The sequence below is a fragment of the Alosa sapidissima genome, chromosome 10 (assembly GCF_018492685.1).
Source record: "Alosa sapidissima isolate fAloSap1 chromosome 10, fAloSap1.pri, whole genome shotgun sequence".
NCBI classification, from domain to species: Eukaryota; Metazoa; Chordata; class Actinopteri; order Clupeiformes; family Clupeidae; genus Alosa; species Alosa sapidissima.
Genome location: NC_055966.1, coordinates 37,093,719 through 37,113,963, shown reverse-complemented (window position 1 = coordinate 37,113,963; position 20,245 = coordinate 37,093,719). Strand labels below are relative to the sequence as shown.

At 41.2% G+C, this 20,245-nt stretch overlaps 1 protein-coding gene across 1 annotated transcript; it reads left to right on the top strand.

Moving 5' to 3' along the window:
* The first annotated feature begins 721 nt into the window (after positions 1–721).
* LOC121721337 lies at positions 722–20,026 on the top strand. Its single transcript, XM_042108207.1, has 5 exons — positions 722–738; positions 1,241–1,285; positions 18,312–18,647; positions 19,017–19,313; positions 19,566–20,026. Exons 3-5 carry the CDS (start codon positions 18,455–18,457, stop codon positions 19,682–19,684), a joined length of 609 nt encoding a protein of 202 aa, XP_041964141.1. The 5' UTR covers positions 722–738; positions 1,241–1,285; positions 18,312–18,454; the 3' UTR covers positions 19,685–20,026.
* The last annotated feature ends 219 nt before the right edge of the window (positions 20,027–20,245 follow it).

Sequence of the window (20,245 nt, the reverse complement as noted above, 5' to 3'; positions counted from 1 at the left end):
ACATTACATTTTAGTTTGCTGACCTGGATCCGTTTGTCATAAACACTAGCTTCTATTTACCAATATCGCTTGGCAACGTCGCAGAAATGGCAGTTTATTTCCTGGTTTTGGAACAAATAGCATTTAAACTGCTCCAGAGTTCTAACAAACCGTTCACACTATCAAAAATCACCGAACCATTAGTCCAAACGAACACGGGTCTGGATCAAAAGGTCTAGTGTGACTGCGCCCTAAGAGACCAGGGGGATTGTTTTGTTAGGAGAATGAAGCCATACAGCTCTTCTACTAGGAGGTTTACCACTTACTCTGAGTTAACTTACCCAGGTTTGTCACTAAACCACGTACTTGGAACACCCCCAGTTCAGTGGTATGGTAACATAGGCCATAAATCCTGAATAGAAGTGTGTTCAAATCTGTCAGGCAGAGGTGTTCCTATAGTTACTGTCCAAGTTATCAGTCCATTTGGACTAAATTTAAACAGTGACGAAAAGTGAAATTCATAACTGGAAAACTGTTGCCCAAATCTTCCCCAAGTTTGTTGTTCCCACATGAGCTGGCATTCGACATGCTTTTGCCTTCTGTTGGAGATTTATTTTGGTACCTTGTTGTCATGGGAATATGGGCATGCCCATTGCTGTCAATACTTGCTCGGAACGTTCCATCTCTTCTTAGGAAGTCCTGGTCAGTAAAACCAGTTACTGACGCAGTTATGTAAGGGATGTACGCCACAGCCTTCAGGTAGGAAAAGTTACAGTAATGCAGTTTGGTGAAATCACTGTTGTCCTTAGTCCTTATGTTGTGTAACACCACTACAAGCTCTCTCTTATACAGCAGCTTCAAATCGTACAATTTTTGTTTGTTTAAATGCTGTATTAACATGTAAAAGGTATATACTTATACTTATGAATGATTATGATATTCTGTTTTATGATGCAGTGAGAAGTGTTGCATCCCACTGCTTAGGTAGATGTGAGTAAGTGTGTGTGTGTGTAAGTGTGTGTGTGTGTGTGTGTTTGTGTGTGTAAAAGTCAGAAAACAGAGTCAAAAGTTCACTCACTCGGGCGGAGGAGTGCCCTCGTCCATTAATTCCGTATAACAGGACACCTCGGCGGCCGTTATCCCTTAGGCTACATACATGACGGATCATAATTCACTTCTTGGTGATAAAACTTACATCTAGTTCTATACATATATTTGATGGTAGAGCCATAGCAAATTGATATTGTATATTGTGTTTCAGTGTCGGCAACTTCAACAGCCAGAGGTTCAACTCCACCTGATCCTGGTGAGTTATTATAACTCAGTATGAATAAGTCATTATAACTGAATACAGGTGCTTGTTATTTTGAGCATTCAAATGTCAGTTTAGTGATTTACTCATGCTGAGTGTGATCTATGGACCTGTCTGAGCAAGCCTAATTCATGACTAATGCCTAATGACTGTGCGTGCGGTACTACTGCCAAACATCCAAACCAGCTCTGGAATGAAGCTGTGGCAGGCCACTTACTCTTCACTGCAATGTCGTCGCTCTGTTTCTGTGTTTCTGTGTTGATTGGGCTCTGTGCCACGCATGCTGTTTTGATTGGGCTCTATGGCATGCATGCTGTGTTGATTGGGCGCTGTGGCACGCATGCTGCACATGGGGCGTGTTTGCAACTGCCACAACTGAATCTTACTTCATGTGTAAACTGAAATAGGCTTGGCCGTTGATCAGCCACTGTGGAAAATAGCACAAGGAATTGAAGATATTTCCTATATATGTATGAAATCACTTTGGTTGACTGATATTTAGCAGACGCTTTTATCCAAAGCGACATGGACTCGCAACAGCGGGAATCGAACCCGGGTCTACCCATCGTCAGTCGGGGACGTCATTGTCCAGTCAGCACTACAAATGTAACTACCATTTCTGACATGGTGAATCTATTCCAAATCATCACAGTTACACTTTTAACTTTTTAATTTTAACTTTCTTTTTATTTCAACAGCACAATTTCATACCTGATCATGCAGTTTTATTTAAGGTATCTTGCCCAGGTTTCAGTTATTAAAGGCCCAGTATGTGGAAAAGACTGATCTGCAACATCTGTTTCTGTGATTTTATTCTAAATAATGTGATTAATGTTTTTTAGGGAAAAGTGTAAGGGTGAAATGCATTGATTATTTCAGGTCATTCATAGTGGCATACTTGAATTGCTCTCATGTCAGAGCAAAAATATGTTTTTTTCACATACTGGGAATAACCTTAATTCAGGACAGAAAACTGATTTATTTGCTTGCCTGTCGCAATCATCATTGTGCATAATTTGGTTATATGTTACTTTCACTCTGGTTCTCCCTATATGTACAATAAACATAGAATAGCATTAATATTTACTTTATGCATTTTTTCCAAAACTTAATTTGGTATTTAAATGTTAAATTGATGACAATTAGCATGGAAGATAGGGTTGCAATCATTGGCTGGTTTTGCTCAAATATTAGCAACCTTTTGCCAGAATGGAGGAGTGTCTCTTTTAGAAGCTTTGTTGCAACATATCCTGTGTACGACATGATTCGCTTGTAGTCTACAATAGCTGTTGTAACCTTTGATTACAATTACTCACATCACCGGACGTGCAGTAGACTACGTATCATCTATTGATTGATGGTTTCAGAGGAACCTCTGATAAACTGTGTCTGTGGGTGGGGTGGGGTGGCGTGCTGTGGCGCAGCAGTGCCCATACCATATACAGGCCCAAGTGCCCACGGCGGGCGTTGTGCTGTGGCGCAGCAGTGCCCATACCATATACAGGCCCAAGTGCCCACGGCGGGCGTTGTGCTGTGGCGCAGCAGTGCCCATACCATAAACAGGCCCAAGTGCCCACGGCCACGGCGGGAAAGCAGGTTCCAGTCTCACTCTTCCAGTCATTTCCTGATCCCACCCTGTCTCCCTCTTCCAGTAATTTCCTGTCTCCCTCTTCCGGTCATTTCCTGTCAATCTCTCATTGTCCTACCGACACGTGCAGAGGGAGGGGGGCGCTAAAGGTACTGAAGCACTTTTCAATTAGTTGCAAAATTGTAGGCCTACAATTAGCCGTGAGCATTTTATAATTATCTATGAAATAATAATTTAGGCCTATTTTAAAATAAAAAATTACCTCACTGCTGTCGGTCAGTTTAGGCTAAGCCTACATCACATCGATTACATGATAAGTTTTAGATGTGCCTGTTGGTGTAGTTGTAGATGTGCCTGTGGGTGCCTGTGGGTGTTTTAGATGTGCCTGATGTGCCTGTGGGTGTCTGCAGGGTCAGAGAGAGAAAGAGAGAGATAAGGGGTGTAGACTACAAATAATCACATCAAAGAGCCTTCACATCATCATCAAAGAGCCTTCACATTATCAAAGATAGCTTTCACATGATCTCTAAATCACCTGAATAGCACATCAAAGAGCCTTCACATGCATGGGCGTAGATTTAGGGTGGGACGCTAAGGACTAGTCCTAATCAATATTTTAAGATGACAGAATTGTCCCCACCAATATTTTAGCGAACTTATTTGTGCTGCTGATCATTCCGACAGCCAGCACAACAGTACAAAAAACGTCATCATATGATTTGCTGAAAAACAGAGGGGGAGGGGGAAGGGTTATCTGACATGCACGCTACAATAGGCCTACACGCACGGAAAGTGTCAAAAGGCTACTGTACTTGTTTGCACCGGCAGTCAAGCGAGCGGGTGTGTTAACGACAACGGTAAGTTAGGGCTGTCTGCCAATACATAGCCTATCCCAAAAAAGGCCAGAGTAAAACATTGTGATATTCCCTTTGCCCTTCAGCATGTACATCTTTGCCCCTTTTTGTGGTTTGTAGATCAGCTTTGCCACCCCAAAATAGGAAGCTTTTTCATTGCAGTTTAGGCAAAATAATTAGCCATACAAACTGGCAACTGGTGACCAGGCTTTCAAATGCGTATTTTACTGTGTACAATAGCATTAGCTGTTAGGATATTACCCATGATATTGTCACAGCTAAGCTAGCTTCTGTAATCTTTCAACCAAAGTTAGGATTCATGTTGAATAAGGGTGTGCCGCACGGACAGTCACATAAGCTATAAGTCACCATCACTGACTGTTAGGCTAATTGGGCTACCAATCTTGCAGTCGCAATAAACAATGGATCCGAGACATTTTCCTGTTCCTATATTCTGTTTATGTAGGCTAATGTATTTGTGAATGTAGCCTGCACAATGCAAAGAAATAAAAGATAAACTGGTGCATTTCCATACTCATAAATGAATATTGCGAGACACTTATCTCTTCTATGATCTCATCCCAGAAAGATTTCCTTTGACTTGTTAGTTTTTTTAACATTTATTTTATCTAATGACATAGCAAACATGCTGAATTGAATCCACATATCCCTAACTATTTTTCAGCATTCACGTTCCTCTTAAAGTGACAGGCACTCAATTAGATTTACACACCAAATGTGATGATATAGACAAGTGTAGTCTAATAATTTAAATATCAATATGATGTAATCAAATTACTAAATATGTTTAGCTATTAGTAATCATGTAGATCATAAAATACTATAAATAATTATCAATATAAATGTATAGTTTATATGAATTACAAAATATGAAAAAGAAACCTATGACAACCATCACTTTCTATGTGTGTGTGTGTGTGGAGGGTCAATCAAATTCTATGATTACCACTGAGGTGAATGATCTCACAAATCACACAAATCAAATTTTAATCTTTAATCTTCACTTGCTATTGGTATTGAAACAATAATGTTGGTATCGTGACAACAGGAGTTGTGGATGTGTCCCTACCAAAGCTGAGACCAAACCTACGCCCTTGTTCACATGATCTCTAAATCACCTGAATAGCATTTATCAGGACCTGCTATGGCTTCACCATCTCTCACTTGAGAAGGCCTCAAACTAGGCCTTCTTTTCCTAAACTAGGCCTTCTTTTCCTGAAATCTCTCACTTGAGAAGGCCTCAAACTAGGCCTTCTTTTCCTGACATCTCTCACTTGAGAAGGCCTCAAACTAGGCCTTCTTTTCCTGAAATCTCTTGGTGGCTTTTCTCCCTCCATTCCTCACATGATAAAAACTGCTTGAGGTTTCTTTGTCTCTATAGTTTTGATATAAGTATGAAAAACTCCATTGGTGTTAGTTTACTTGTTAATAGGCTATTTTATATCAAAATAGTAATCCTTCCGTCATTGCATTAAGTTTGATAGTTGATATGGCGTTAGGCTTCTTTGCAGTTGTTTCAGTCTATCACTGATTTCCTACAGATTGTATGAAAAAGGCATCAATAGCCAACCAGTTGGGCAGAAAGCAATGTGCTGTGTGAGTTTAGTTGTTTGGTTATTCTCACTTCTTGGCGTACGATAATTTGACAACACTTCTTGCCATACCAGAATTCAAACTTGTGCGCTTGTTTTAATGCAGAACAGACATTCATCTTGAGGTTAGGTGCTGTAAACAAGTCTGCAGTGCTGTAAACAAGTCTGCAATGCTGTAAACAAGTCTGCAATGCTGCAGTGCTGTAAACAAGTCTGCAATGCTGTAAACAAGTCTGCAATGCTGTAAGCAATGCTGTAAACAAGTCTGTAGTGCTGTAAACAAGTCTGCAATGCTGTAAACAAGTCAGCAGTGCTGTAAACAAGTCTGCAATGCTGCAGTGCTGTAAACAAGTCTGCAGTGCTGTAAACAAGTCAGCAATACTGTAGTGCTGTAAACAAGTCTGCAATGCTGTAAACAAGTCTGCAGTGCTGTAAACAAGTCTGCAGTGCTGTAAACACGTCTGCAGTGCTGTAAACACGTCTGCAGTGCTGTAAACAAGTCTGCAGTGCTGTAAACATGCCCGGAGTGGGTAATCGTGAGAATCGGGAGAATTCCCGGTGGGCCGCTTCACTTCTGGGCCGGTCGAGGGAAAAATATTGACATTTGCCACGTTAATCTATCTTCTCTTAAAACTGGCTACACACGTTCGCATTCTATCCCTAACACCGCAGCCTCTGCATGGGTTGTTCTCCCCTCCCAAGAAGAGTTAATTGGTTGGGTGCATATAGCCCGTCTTTTCTAAAAAGTTTTCTCAGATACCAGCCGGGCCGGCCCTACCGTAGTGATAAGCATCAGGGAGGATGGATGGTAGAAAGAGGCCATGAGGGACTGAAAAGGCCAGGTAAAAAAGACGAAAAGTATTGGAGGAAAATGCTGCCAAATATGCCAAGCTTACAGATTTTCCAGACAGACATAATGGCAACTGGTAAAGAGAGATAGCCATGATTATAGCGGCGTAATTATTGGGCTTGTAGCGTTGTCAACCTATTCGCAAGCAACATATTAAATTAATTAAAATATTAGCCTTTTCGTATCATCCAATATGGTGATTCATAGACTTTTCAAATATTATGCAAATATTGATAACAAAACTCAAGCTTGATCTGTGCATGCAGTAGCCTAGGCCGAAAACAAGTAGCCTCTAAGCAGCAGATCAGCAGTCCCCAGCTGAAAATGATGAGCCCTAAATTAGCTATGACTACAGGGACAAGTAGAAAGGTTAATAGAGTTAACCATATGATTTAAAGTTATTTTGTGTAAGAAAGAACAGTAGGCTATGACAGATCAACCTTTATACCTTGTTTGCTCAGAAGTGGGTGTAGTAAAGGAGAAAATCACCAAACAACAACATGATAGCTGACCCATGCAGAAAAAACATGTAAGCAATACAGTAGTTCAATATGACTCTTAGTGGAATTGTGGGATACATTTCAAATGCTTTATTTCTTCCTTCCTGTTTTTGTTAACTTATCAACCTATCCTTGTGGAATAGTGAAATATTGGTAGCTTATAATAAAAACTATACAGGATAGTAAGAGCTGAAATATTGCCTTATTTATCAAATTTCCACCGCCACTAAAAAAGTGGGTCGGTCTTGGGCCTGAAACTCCTGGGCTGAAAAGTGGCTCCACTCCGGCCCTGGCTGTAAACAAGTCTGCAATGCTGCAGTGCTGTAAACAAGTCTGCAATGCTGTAAACAAGTCTGCAATGTAGCCTTCAGATTTAATGGATCCCGTCACCAGATAAACACTTATTTAAGAATTGCTTATAATTATGAATAAATTATGAATAAAAAACAAATAAAAATCTGACTAAACCTATGTGACCGCCGCTTCGCATGTCCAAATTTCCGTCAAGGATTCCCGGGACACTGTAAGACCGGGGTACACGAAACTTGGTGGGCATGTAACCCCACATGGATAGCATGGAACCTCCTTTTTCGTTTTGATCTGTAGCCCCCCCGCTGGACTGGACCCCCCGAAAGGAGGGTAGGGCAGACACAGTTTTCTGTGAATATCTCGAGAACCGTAGGGTTTAGGAGGACAATTTTTTTTTGTTGATCTCAAAGGGCCATGTCAACCCATTCTATAACCACTCATTTCATGTATAGCGCCACCTAGTTAAACACAAAAAAAGTAAAAATGAGGTGTTGTAATCGCAGGTATCTGTGACCTAACATAGTCAAAACTGCACGAAATTGGAAGTATAGGATCATTATGAAACCCTCTGAATGCACGCCAAGTTTCGTGGAATTCCGTTCATGGGGGGCCACACAATAAATGAATTTATGTTACTATACACCAACTGGCCTGTAGGTGGCCGGAGACAGTTTTATGTGAATATCTCGAGAACCGTAGGGCCTAGGAGGTCCACCTTTTTTTGTATGTTGGTCTTAAGGGGGCATGTCAACCTATCCCATTACCACTTATTTCATGTATAGCGCCACCTAGTTAAAAATTAAAAAGCAAAACATTAGGTGTTTTCATCACAATATCTCTGGCTGACATGGTCAAAACTGCACGAAATTGAAAGTGTAGGATCATTATGACACCCTCCGAATGCATGCCAAGTTTCGTGGACTTTCGTTCATGGGGGGCCTTACAATAAAATAATTTATGTGTACATTTAGTGACCGTACACCAACAAGGATTCCCGGGACACTGAAAGACCAGGGTACACGAAACTTGGTGGGCATGTAACCCCACATGGATAGCATGGAACCATCGCTTTTCGTTTTGTTTTGTAGCCCCCCCCGCTGAACTGGACCCCCCGAAAGGAGGGTAGGGCAGACACAGTTTTCTGTGAATATCTTGAGAACCGTAGGGCCTAGGATGACCAATTGTTTGCGTATGTTTGCCTCCAGGGGTCATGTAAACCCATTCCATATGCACACATGTGCATAAACAGATACACACGCACACACATACATTCACAGTAATCTTACGTATGACACATACTCACACAGTAGACATATATATACGCATGCATGCACATGCACACACACAGGCACATAAACAGGCAAACACACAAGCACATGCACGCACACACACCCACACACACATAAACATAAACATGTACACGCACACATGCACACAATTCAAGAATTTCTTAGAATTATGAACAGGCAAGATGGGGGTGGGGTTGTATAAAATGTATATTACATGTGAAATCTATGAACTAATCATGTTTTGGTACTTGTTGTCTAGCAGATACCAGTGAGAATTGAGTGTGCATAATGCAATTCAGTGAGACAGTTAGAATCATATATGACTTATTTTTTTGGAAAACATGTGCTGGACTGGGCGGCGGTCATATTTTGTACCGCTCTGCGGTACATCTAGTTTAATAAATGATGATGTACAAAAACAAATGATAAGTTACATCAGAGGAAGCAAAGACGAGTTGCATGACACTTGAAAGCCCTGTTTCGAACGGCTTTTAACGACAATTAAACTACAACCCCAAAACAGAAAAACTTGGGACATTGTGTAAAACGTGAATAAAAACAGAATGTAATAATCTGCAAATCTCTTAAACTCATATTTAGTTGCAAAAAGGACACAGACAACATATCAAATGTGATGGGAATTATTTTTATGACATTTTCTTGCCCCAGACTAGATGGAGGCTTCGCTCCATTTACATTGCAAGTGTATTCTCTCTTGCTTTCTTTGATCTATTCAATGCAGATGTAGGTGTGAAATGCTCCCCACTGGGCACCTTTTGCTTATACCATCTGTTCCACAAACTCCTTTGTTCTATCTTTGGGTAGACAAAGACCCTGGGTTAAACTTTAGCTGAATTATATGTTTGTGTTATTAACTGTAAATGTATTCATGTTTGGTATCATTTTTATAGTCTCAGTACAAGGAGGACAATAAATTAAGTGTATAATGCTTAGAACATCCTGTATAGCATTTCTACCTGAGGAGCCTGCCTAATATGTTAATGGCAAGTAGGTGTGTGTAGGTGTGTCTGGGTGTAGCTGACTGAACGGCGGGAAGAGAAAGCCAATCACAGGACGTTGTACCTATGACCACCACTTGAACCACACCCTTGCAAATTGAGCATAAAAGGCCAGTCTCCTCCGGTAGTATTTAGAATTTAGAATTAAAGTTGAAGCTTCCGAGCTGAAAGCTGTATTCTCCCTTGACGCGCGTTATTGTAAAGTAAAGCCTGAATCTTGGATATCTGGAATTCTGCCGAAGTCTGCTATGTTTTTTGTCAAGTAATTATATCCACCCACAATTACTTTCAAATGTTGAAAATGACAAATTTTACTATTTTGTGAAAAAAAAAATTGAATTTGATACCAGCAACATGTTTCAAAAAAAGTTGGGACGGGGTAATAAAATGCTGGAAAAGTTGTGTAATGATAAAGAAAAGAAAAGGAGGAATGTTTCACAACTAATTAGGGTAACTGGCAACACCATTGGGTATGAAAAAGAACATCCCAGAGAGGCAGGGACTCTTAGAAGTAAAGATGTAGGGGTATTTATCACTCTGTGTAAACTTATGTGCACAAATGATGAAACAATGTCATTTTAATGCTTCTTAACATGAAATTGTGAAGTATTTGGGGAGTTAATCATCTACAGGACATAATATTATTAAAACATTCAGAGAATCCAGAGAAATCTTTGCAAACAAGGGAAAGAGCTGAAAAACACATTGGATAGCCATGGTCTTTTGGACCTCAGATGGCACTGCATCAATACCAGACCTGTTAAAGGGACACCAGGCAACGTTTTCGTGTTAATTAATCATCTTTGTAAGTCGGTAAATGAAAATGACTCATTATGGGGCGAATGAAGGCTCTCTCGCCCGCCCCTACTGCCTGTAGGAAGAATATCACAAATTGCAAGTTCGGTGTATCCTACCCGCCGACCGAAGCCGGATCAGTTTACAGCACAGAGGCAGGCTAACGAAACGCTAGAGATTGTTGCAAACGTGTGTATAATGGCAGAGCCGGCGAAGAAACAGCAAAACCCCTTGACGGAAGATGCAAAGAAAAGGAAAAGAGCTTCAGACCGAGCGAGGGGGAGTTTCGTAGAGAAAAAGCATCAGGCTTGCCTGGTGTCCCTTTAACAGACCTGTTATTGTGTGGGCTCAGGAAAACCTCTGATAACCACTGTCTATGTGCACAGTTTAATATCAATTCAAAAACTGCAGCCAACATTGTAACAGCTAAAATTGTATTGAGACATGATAAAGAAAATACCACCCTCTTATCTGGGCCTGAGCTTGTTTAAAATGGACTGAGGTAACGTGGAAAAAGGTCCTGTGGTTAGACCAATCAAAGTTTGCCATTCTTTTTGGAAATCATGGACTCATCTGGGCTAAAGAGAAGAGGGCCTATCCAAGTATCCAACCTATCCAACTTGTTTTAGTGCTCAGTTCAAACCCAACATCTATGACGGTGTGGACTGTGGAGGAGCATTAGTGCCTACATGGGCATCTTGCACATTTGGCAAAGCACAATCAATTCTGAATAATGTATACAGGTTTTGAGCAACATATACTGCCATCCAGGCAATGTCTTTTCCAGGGACAACCTTGAATATTTCAGGAAAACAATGCCAAAATGAACTCTGCACATATTTAAATAGTATTTCTCCATAGAGGAAGAGTCCAAGTGCTATGGCCTGTCTGCATTAACTGGGACAAAATTTCATTCTCAAAACTGTAGCAAATTGTCTCATAATCATCATAAACATTTACAGAATTGTGTTAAATGAAGAGGTGAAGCAGCACAGTGGTAAACATGCTCCCGCCCCAACTTTTTTTGAAACATGTTGCTGGCATTAAATTAAAAAATAACATATATTTCTATGAAATAGTCCACATTTTCATTTTCAACATTTGATATGTTGTCTGTGTCCTTTCTCCTGCTAAGTATGGGTTTACGAGACTTGTATATTATCACATTCTGTTTTTATTTGCATTTTACACAACGTCCCAACTTTTTCTGTTTTGGGGTTGTATTTGGGTCAGAACATAGACTTACTGTACATCAGAACAGACTTACATCAGAACATAACCTACTGACTTTTGAAAGTGATAGTAGCTTCTGTTTCATAAACATAGCAAGACCAAGACGTGCTGATGTGCGTGTTAAGTAGAGGATAACAGCTGCCAAGGTTTCCCGATATAGGCTACAGAATTACTCAACGAGGCGGAGGCGAAGATCTCCAAAACGTGAAGCAGATCAGATATACAGTAGCCTAATGTAAGTGAAATGAATGTAATGAGCCTAATGTAAGTGAAATGTAGTTCATTTGTTGGAATCAATAGCAACAGTAACACAGTCATATTTGCAACAATTGACCACATAACCAAATGAAATACTTTGCTCATCATCGTAAGAAATTAATAATTGTATTATCTGTTCAGCACAGGGGCCACAGCAGAGGCCAGGGTCAACTTTACAGTGGCACCGACCTCTGTCGGTCCCCCCCTTAGAACCGCCCCTGACATGAATCTTATGTTAGTTCCCTGGTTTGATGTCAACAAATAGTTGGCCTAGTAACATTACGTTGATCTGTGTATTTGCATCTCTACAGCTTGTTGCTGTCCTAACAGGGAAGTGAATCCAAGGCAAGGATAATTGTTATGCGGCTATTTTTAGCCTGCTTACATGAAACGAAACCTGATATGGCCATATCTATGCTACGTGTCATCTGACGGTTTCATTGAGGCAAGGATAATTGTCTCGTCGGCTATTTGTAATAAATTAAACGAAACTTTAAAGAAAGAAATAGCCTACTGCGGTGTCCGCTATGGTAGATACGGCCATGTAACTGCAGGCTACGTGACACCTGACGGTGCGTTGAGGCAATGATGATAATTGTCTTGTCGGCTAGTTTTACTTCATAAATTAATCGGAACTTGAAGAAAGAAATACCGAGGACATTATCTCGGTGTCCTCTATACGGCCATGCTCGCAGTTTATAAATGGTCAGTAGTGGGAACCGGATAACTCGAAGTCTCCTCTATCCTTATCTTTGTTGCCTTCATGATTTCCTTTAAAATGTTTCTTCAAAAAGGAGATATCGATTATCAACAAATGACACGACAGCTGGAACCTGACACTTTCTCTTTCTCCCACTCTGCCCTCTCGTGCGCGCTCAAGATGCGCTCCGAATTAAATGGATTAGGGCAGGCTAGCATGACGTTCAAATTAAATCCGCTGCATAGTGGAGCTTGAGAGGACCTATATCATCATTGCATGCAACATGATGTTGCTGCATATTGACATTGTAAATGTTCGAAAGAATGAGAAGCAGTTTGAAGTAAAGCTATGCTATGGTAGGCTATATTTATTGGCTAGATGTTGGTGTCCCTGATGAGCGTGGTGGTACCGGCGGCACTGCACATAGTAAATTATATGAAGTTTGAAAAGTATTGGGGAGCGAGTCCAGAACACATGTCTTTGGAAACTCAAGCCTATACAGACAGGCCTCAGTCAGTAGCACTAAAGCTGTGAAGGTGATTCACACATTTTCTCTCCCCAAGCACTTTACGGGGCAACAAATACATTTCATAGATAGATAGATAGATAGATAGATAGATAGATAGATAGATAGATAGATAGATAGATAGATAGATAGATAGATAGATAGATAGATACTTTATTGATCCCTAGGGGAAATTCAAGAATAACTTCCGCAGAATAACTACCAATAACTTGGTAACTTCCGCAGACATCCAAATTGGAGTGGGATTATTCTATTGGAAGCACTGGGGTGTCAAGTGCGCGTGAACTTTAAAATCATTGGTCCAGCCAAACCAATCACCACTGACCAGAGATTATATAACGTTACTTCCTACTTCGCCTAAACTTTAGACAATAAACAGCATCAGCGGTATGTGGGCCTGCTTTGCTGTAGCCTACTGTTGGGTATTTATGGAATGGACCACCGGAGGAAAATAGGGGAGGGTCATGTCTTTTTATTCTTTGTTGAGGGGAGGGTCACCCATTTTTTTTATTCTAGGAGGGAGGGTCACCCAACTTTTGTATTCATGAAAACAGCAAAATTTGGGCCGTCGGCCTCGCGTCTGATGGGACTCGCACCTGGTCAAAGACGCCATTGTTCTTTATGTTATTTTTCATTAACGCCTATTGTAGCCTAAGCAGAAAGCTTAACGTGGCTTAATGTCCCAAAACAACGATCAGTGATCACCAAATTTCTCTCATATTGTTCCTCATAATCACTAAGAACCTTTAGGTTACCTGACGTGACAGCATGTTTCTTTAATCTCCTTCCCTGACGCATAGGCTATGGGAAAGGCTTAACGTCCCAAAACGATCAATGATCATCACATTTCTTTTTTCATATTGCTCCTCATAACCATCTATAAAAATCTATCCTGAAGTTTTTTTCTTTTGGAGCACGTCCGAATCCCAGGACATAACACACTGTAGGCTACCTCATAAAGTGCGATCAGTGGCTGGTATCGGGTGAACGAAGCTTTTCGAATTTGAATAGGCTATTAAAAACTATTTGCGCACCTCCATATCACAGGAGAGATAGGCCTAGTGGGCTCGCCATTCTGTGAATAGAAAAAGGCGTTAGGCTACCTGCAAGCTGGCCTATGATTTCATGGTGAGTCTGCGGCAAAATGCAAGCAAATATTTTTTTATTCTGAGTCAGGATATGGCGAGTCAATGTCATTATTCATTATTTGTCCAATGTTAGCCTACAGACCAGTTGCATAGCCTAGTGCACATCTTATCAATGGTTTGAATGTCGAGTGTGTTTCTGCTCATTGACAAATAGCGTTCAGCACAATGATTCATGCCCAATTAATTCACCCTGTTAAAGTGCTTTGTTACATTAGTTTGGTTTCGTGATGTAGCCTATGATAAACGGCTTATGGCCAAATAGCCTATGTGACTCAGCTAATGGGTAGCCTAATCCCCCCTCTTAAAGACAAGCTGGTGTGGCCTATTAGCCTATTATTAAAATGCACCGACAGGTATGGGCTACGTGTAAAGTAGCCTAAGCTATCGTGTGATTTCACGCACGTAAGTGAAAGGGCCTCGCACCCCCTTGCGACGGCCCTCCTCCTAAGACAGCGGGGAAAAAAGTTCAAATACGTGATATAAACCTGGAAAAAGTTGACAGGTATGTTTCGGTCCTGGTGATTATTTGTGCAATTGTGCAAACGACAGCCTTTTCAAGTTAGTTAGTTAGTTAGTTAGTTTATTTGTCCTTACATAGGAAATTTGTTTTCACATACCATACAAGCCTCACAGACATGAAATACATAGATACACACAGTCACGGTTCTTCACCCACCACCCACCACCCTGCCACCACATACCCCACCCACATATATCACAACAGCACACAAACAGCACATATACATCACATTACACAGATACAAACAGGAAAACCATCACCAGTTGACATTACAGAGGAATGAGGGCGGCACAGTGATCCATCACCGTTGTGATCTGTTGTTAAGTGCTGCTATTGCAGAGGGCACAAAGCTTTTCCCGAAGCGTACTCGCTTCCACCCCATAGCCCTGTATCTGCGTTTTGATGGAAGCAGAATGAAGAAGGGATTGAGGGGGTGGGTGGGGTCATGAGCGATGGTCTGTGCTCTGTTCTTGGTGAGTGTGCTGTTGAGGTCTGATAAATTAGGGGTGGGGAGGCCTATTGCTTTGGCTGCTTTATGGGTGATGCGTGTGAGTCTGTTTCTGTTGGCAGCAGTTAGCATGTTGAAAAAGCAGGGAAGGCAGTAGAGGAGTATGGGCTGGACTATGCTTTTGTACAGGAGGAGCAAGTGACAGGGGGCAACAGAAAGTGATCTGAGCTTACAGATGGCATAGAGTCTCTGTTGACTGCTTTTGTATGTCAGTGGTGTGTTGCTCAAAGCTGAGTTTATTGTCCAGGGTGAGTGAGGGTATTTGAAACAGTCCACTATTTCTACGGTGTTGTTGTTGATGCAGTTGGGGTTGTGGATTGTGTCAGATGGTGTTCTGGTGTTGGTGATTACAAGTTCCTTGGTTTTACTGATGTTGAGCTGAAGGTAGTTGTCAGTGCAACATTGTGTGAGGTGAGAAATGGAGTCTTGGTATGCAGATATGGAGTTATTGTCATTGAGAAGTGCAAGTACAGCAGTGTCATCAGAGTATTTGAAGTATGTGATGATGGGTGTGGGACTGACGCAGTCATTGGTGTAGAGGGTGAAGAGGAAGGGGCTTAGGACACACCCCTGCGGGGCGCCGGTGTTAACTGTGGTGAGTGGTGATGTGACTGCACTTATCTTGACGGCTTGTGGTCACTGGGGAAGTTGTGGGTCCAGTGGATGAGGGTCGGGGGGACGTGCAGGTGGTGGAGTTTGTTGATCATCAGGTGGCGTTGGATGGTGTTGAAGGCAGAACTGAAGTCAATGAAGAGTAATCTGGCGAAGTTTGTAGGTGTTTCAAGATGTTGGAGGAGGGAGTGGAGGAGACATGCCACAGCATCCTCCGTCCCTCTCCTGGCCTTGTAGGCAAACTGGTGGCTGTCCAGCTGTGGGCTGACAGCTAGGAGGAGGGTTCTGAGGATCAGTTTTTCCAGGCATTTCATGATTATTGAGGTGAGTGCAACTGGCCGGTAGTGGTTGAGTTCGGAGGGGCGGGGTTTCTTGGGTATTGGTATGAAAGTAGAGTAGTTTTCAAGGCATTTCAAGGAAGGAGTGGTAGCTCCCAAATTGACCCAGTACAAAAGGCATCAAGAAATTGTTGGGGAGGGTCATGCGTTTTTTCTCAATCACTTTGGAGGGTCATAGAAAAAAAATTCTTGCTGGCGAGGGAGGGTGACGTCTTTTTTGACTAACGCTCCCAAAACTCCTCCGGTGACCCCTTAAATAAATAACGAACAGTCCCTAAATCATTTTTTTTGCATTTCTCCCACTGCATTTTTTGGTGTTTGCAGGCGTTGTTCCTACCATTTGCCATAGCCCTTTTGGTTTCAGCATACCTTTTCGTTGCACTGGGCAGGTAGTCTCTGCCGACCTACGGAAACGCTAGTGAACTATCGTGTTCCATTTTCGTATAGGCTATACGACAAGAATTTCAAACTATACTTTCACCCCTGCTTATCACCTGGGCTGAAAAGGATTTTCTTGGTTAGCACTTCAAACACATAAATGTAGGCTATTCCACCTCATCAGTCTCTTGTGTTTAATGCATGTAGCCATGGTATATTTTGAAGAATTATTTTCATTCCTTATGAGACCAACCTTACAGTACATGGCTTTTCGCAGATTTATTTTGGAACAATCCTGCCCTTTGATAAAAAAAACACAACATGTTTATTTGTGTAAGTTATGAAGTTATTTCTGACACTTGCATTGTGTTTATATACTGCATGAAAGTTCATCCCAAATGAAAGCTTATAGGCTACCTGCACAGACTTACCACTAGGGGGCATGCTGTCCCTATTCTTGTTCATTCTGTCAAAGTAACTGTTTTAGACTTGATTTAGATTTAGTGTTATATCATTTGTATTTTAGTATATTCTTTATCTTCTACTGTCCTTATTGCTTAGGTTTGTTTTTTATATTATATACTTTTAATTATTTTTTTCTGCTGTTTGTGAATGTTGTGTGTGATGTCTGTATATGCTACTGAGACCTATTTCCCCTTGGGGATCAATAAAGTATCTATCTATCTATCTATCTATCTATCTATCTATCTACTAACCACAAGAGTATCAAGTTCTCAGCCACACTGTCACCCTTTTCACTCTTGTAAAGGTAAGGCCTTTCAACTCTGAAAATAACTGAAAATAACTAACTGTACGACTGACCTGACCTAGGCCTACCATGATAATATAATTGTAACTCTTTAGTGTTATCGGGTATTTATTTATGTATTTATTTATGCATTCTTTGTCATATAGAGCACTGCATTTAATTTAATTTTGGATTAATAATAAAAACGAATCACAATATCAAACTAAAGCTAAACCATGGCATTTTGTAGGAGTCTAAGCAAACATGCTAAAAGACAACTGAACATTTACATTTAATCTTTTTAAATATAAAACATACATTGTGTGAGGCTAATTTCATCATATCTTAGTCTTTGCTCAACCCTTAATATTTATGGATAGTTTTGTTAAAGATTGCTTTTTAAAAGTGCAGTGATCTGTTCAATGCATAAAAAACAAATGTAGCCTAATACATTATGGAAAAGGAGGGGTCCAATGAGAATCCTAACCAATAGTGTTTCAGAGAAAATTGAATTCCATTTGTGGTGGTTGGTTTGCAGAATTAACTTTTTAACAAATTAGCACAGCGTGGTTATGATGCTAACCAGATTTAAGCACAATTTAGGCTAGTACAACCTGGAAAATCATTGTGTGGTGGTCAATGTTGATGTGATGAGCCACCACAAATAAGTCAATGTGGGAAACACTGAATAGTTGTCCAAAGCCCTGAGCTCTTTGGCGTTTGGTCATAGCTAAAATGTTCTATGGACATACTTTCAAAATTTATTATGATAAGTCCCCGATATCAATGTGCTATGAAAACTGTATATCGCGCGCGTGTGTGTGAATATTGTACAAACATTTTATAATACGACAGTCTGACAGTAGGCTACTTTCTTCAAGACAAAGTGGATGTAATAATCTAATCACACCATCATACGGGTGGGTACGAAGCTTTCAAGCGCTGAAAACGAGAGGATGTCTCAATCCGGGTGTCATAATCTTGGGTTCATAGCCTACACCAGACAGAGAGAACGACCAAGACTAAGATACCGCTCGCCATGAATTCAATTCTCTGTTTTTCCACGTTAATTTTCACCATCAGTGAGTAGCCTATACACCCGATCTGGAGTTTGATCATGAGAATCGCACAGTAGTAGGCCTATACTCTTTCAGCGGCACGTCACTGTTTTCGTGCCGTCTCCTACACATATTTTGATTGATAGATAGTAATCATTTGCTTCCTTTTTTTCCAGATATCAGACATGTTGTGGCTGATCCTAGTGATTTTGTGTTTGCTGTTACCGGGTCCACTGTTTCCATCTACAGCCAGCTACAGACCTCAGCACACAATCCGGTAATTATCTGGTACCACGAGAGCCCTGTGGGAGACATTGATATGCTCTGTCTTTTCACCCAGTCTTCACTGAGTTTTGAGCGTGGCCGAGGAACACTTCCAGACGCTTCGGGTAAAACTTCACTGACTCTCTGGAACTCCACAATGTCAGACGCAGGACGTTACTTCGCCACCCTGCATATCAATAGGAAGAGGACGCACGTTAGCGGCTCCGCGCAGTATTTGGTTGTAACAGGTAGGTCAGTTTTTTTTTTTTTACAAATGCGCATAATATAGTCTACGAATGTGTGTATTCAAGCATTCGTTTTGGTTGACCTTGACCAGCAGAGACCTAGGCTATTCTAGCTATCTAGAGGTCTGATACCTAGGCTGCCAATGATTAAAATCACGCGAAATGCTTTTTTTCTGTTGAAAGTTGTACAAAAACATAAACTAGGCCTAATGCATTGTTATTATATAATGCAATGTGTGCACTGTTTGAATTAGCCTAAACTTAACGCGTGCGGCATTTGGTTATTTTCCTGAAGAAATAACGCAAATGCGTAGGCTAAATATTATTTTGACAATGTTATCAGCTTCTGATTCTTTCTTTTTCTGTTGCCAGACCCTTCTGGCCCGGCCATGCGTTTGTACCGCGGGGCTGATGACCTTGGCTCTCCCTTGTTTTTCTGTGAGGTGACCGGGGCAGGTGCGAACTGGAGCGATCCGTATTGGCAAATCAAGGCAAACGGAGCAGTGAGCACCCTGGACGGTATGACAGCAAAACGGATTGGCGCTGATGGAGTCTTCACGCGATGGTCCATCATCAGACTCAACTCTACACTTGCTGTGACATGTCTGTGTCACCAAAAGAACGGGACACGCGTTCTCTTCAGCTCCAATGAAGTAGACGCGCGTAATGGTAGGGGTTTTAGTCATGCTTGGACTATTGATAGGCTACTTACCCCATTATTCTTTAATCTTTAATCTTTTTATGGTTGGATGTTGTTGATGCCGTTTAGATTTTGTGCTAATCTCTGGTGTGGGCTATCTAAATACCCTGTCTGAATTAAAACAAAACAAAAAGTTTGTGTGTGTAGTCTATGCCTTGTTGGGAAAGAGGGTAGGTGACACGCTAAAAAACATGCTTTGGCCTACTGTTTTATTCCAACAGGGGCAACTGCGTGTGACTGGCTGGTTTTCCTCAGTCCTCCGTGTCTTCTCCTGTTTCTGCTCACAATGGCGGCAGCCATCCTCTGGACACGGAGACTCCGCCGACTCAGAGCTGCATGATGCAAAGCAGAACATTTGAAACCTGCGATGTGTGGAACGCAACGTCTTTCATTCCTTACATTGTATAACTATCAGTTGAAATACCCCTCTCCTTCCTTTGCCAGCAAAAAGACACATAACCTACTGTTACTAAAGTGCAAAAGCTTGGGGCGGGGATATTTTGTAAAGATGTAGGCTAGAATGAAATTTCCCTCACGGGATCAAGAGATGCAGAATGTTACATGTGATGTAAATCATAAGGTTAGATAAATTGAAGATATTGTTGGAAAAATAATGTATTATTGGTGTTTTTTTACATTGGAATTGCTTTCATTTCTGTTGTCTAAAATAAAATGTATCAGGCCTGTGAAGGTGTTATTTAACACAATTAAATGTGGCTGTGACAGTAGCCTAACGGAACAATTCTCTGGGTTTCCTGTAAACAAAATAACAGCAACACCTTTTGTACAAACCTTTGATGGCCTACTTGTTTTCAGAACACCACAGCCTCATCACCCACCACCACCCACTGTCTTCTTCATGGGTGACTGTGGGAACTTGCACATATATTTTGGCGCGACA

Excerpts from the sequence above, each read along its gene's own strand:
- LOC121721337 (XM_042108207.1), top strand. The coding sequence starts at position 18,455 with ATGCTCTGTCTTTTCACCCAGTCTTCACTGAGTTTTGAGCGTGGCCGA. Across the intron at positions 18,648-19,016 it reads GCAGTATTTGGTTGTAACAG|ACCCTTCTGGCCCGGCCATG; the intron begins GTAGGTCAGTTT and ends TTCTGTTGCCAG. Across the intron at positions 19,314-19,565 it reads TGAAGTAGACGCGCGTAATG|GGGCAACTGCGTGTGACTGG; the intron begins GTAGGGGTTTTA and ends TTATTCCAACAG.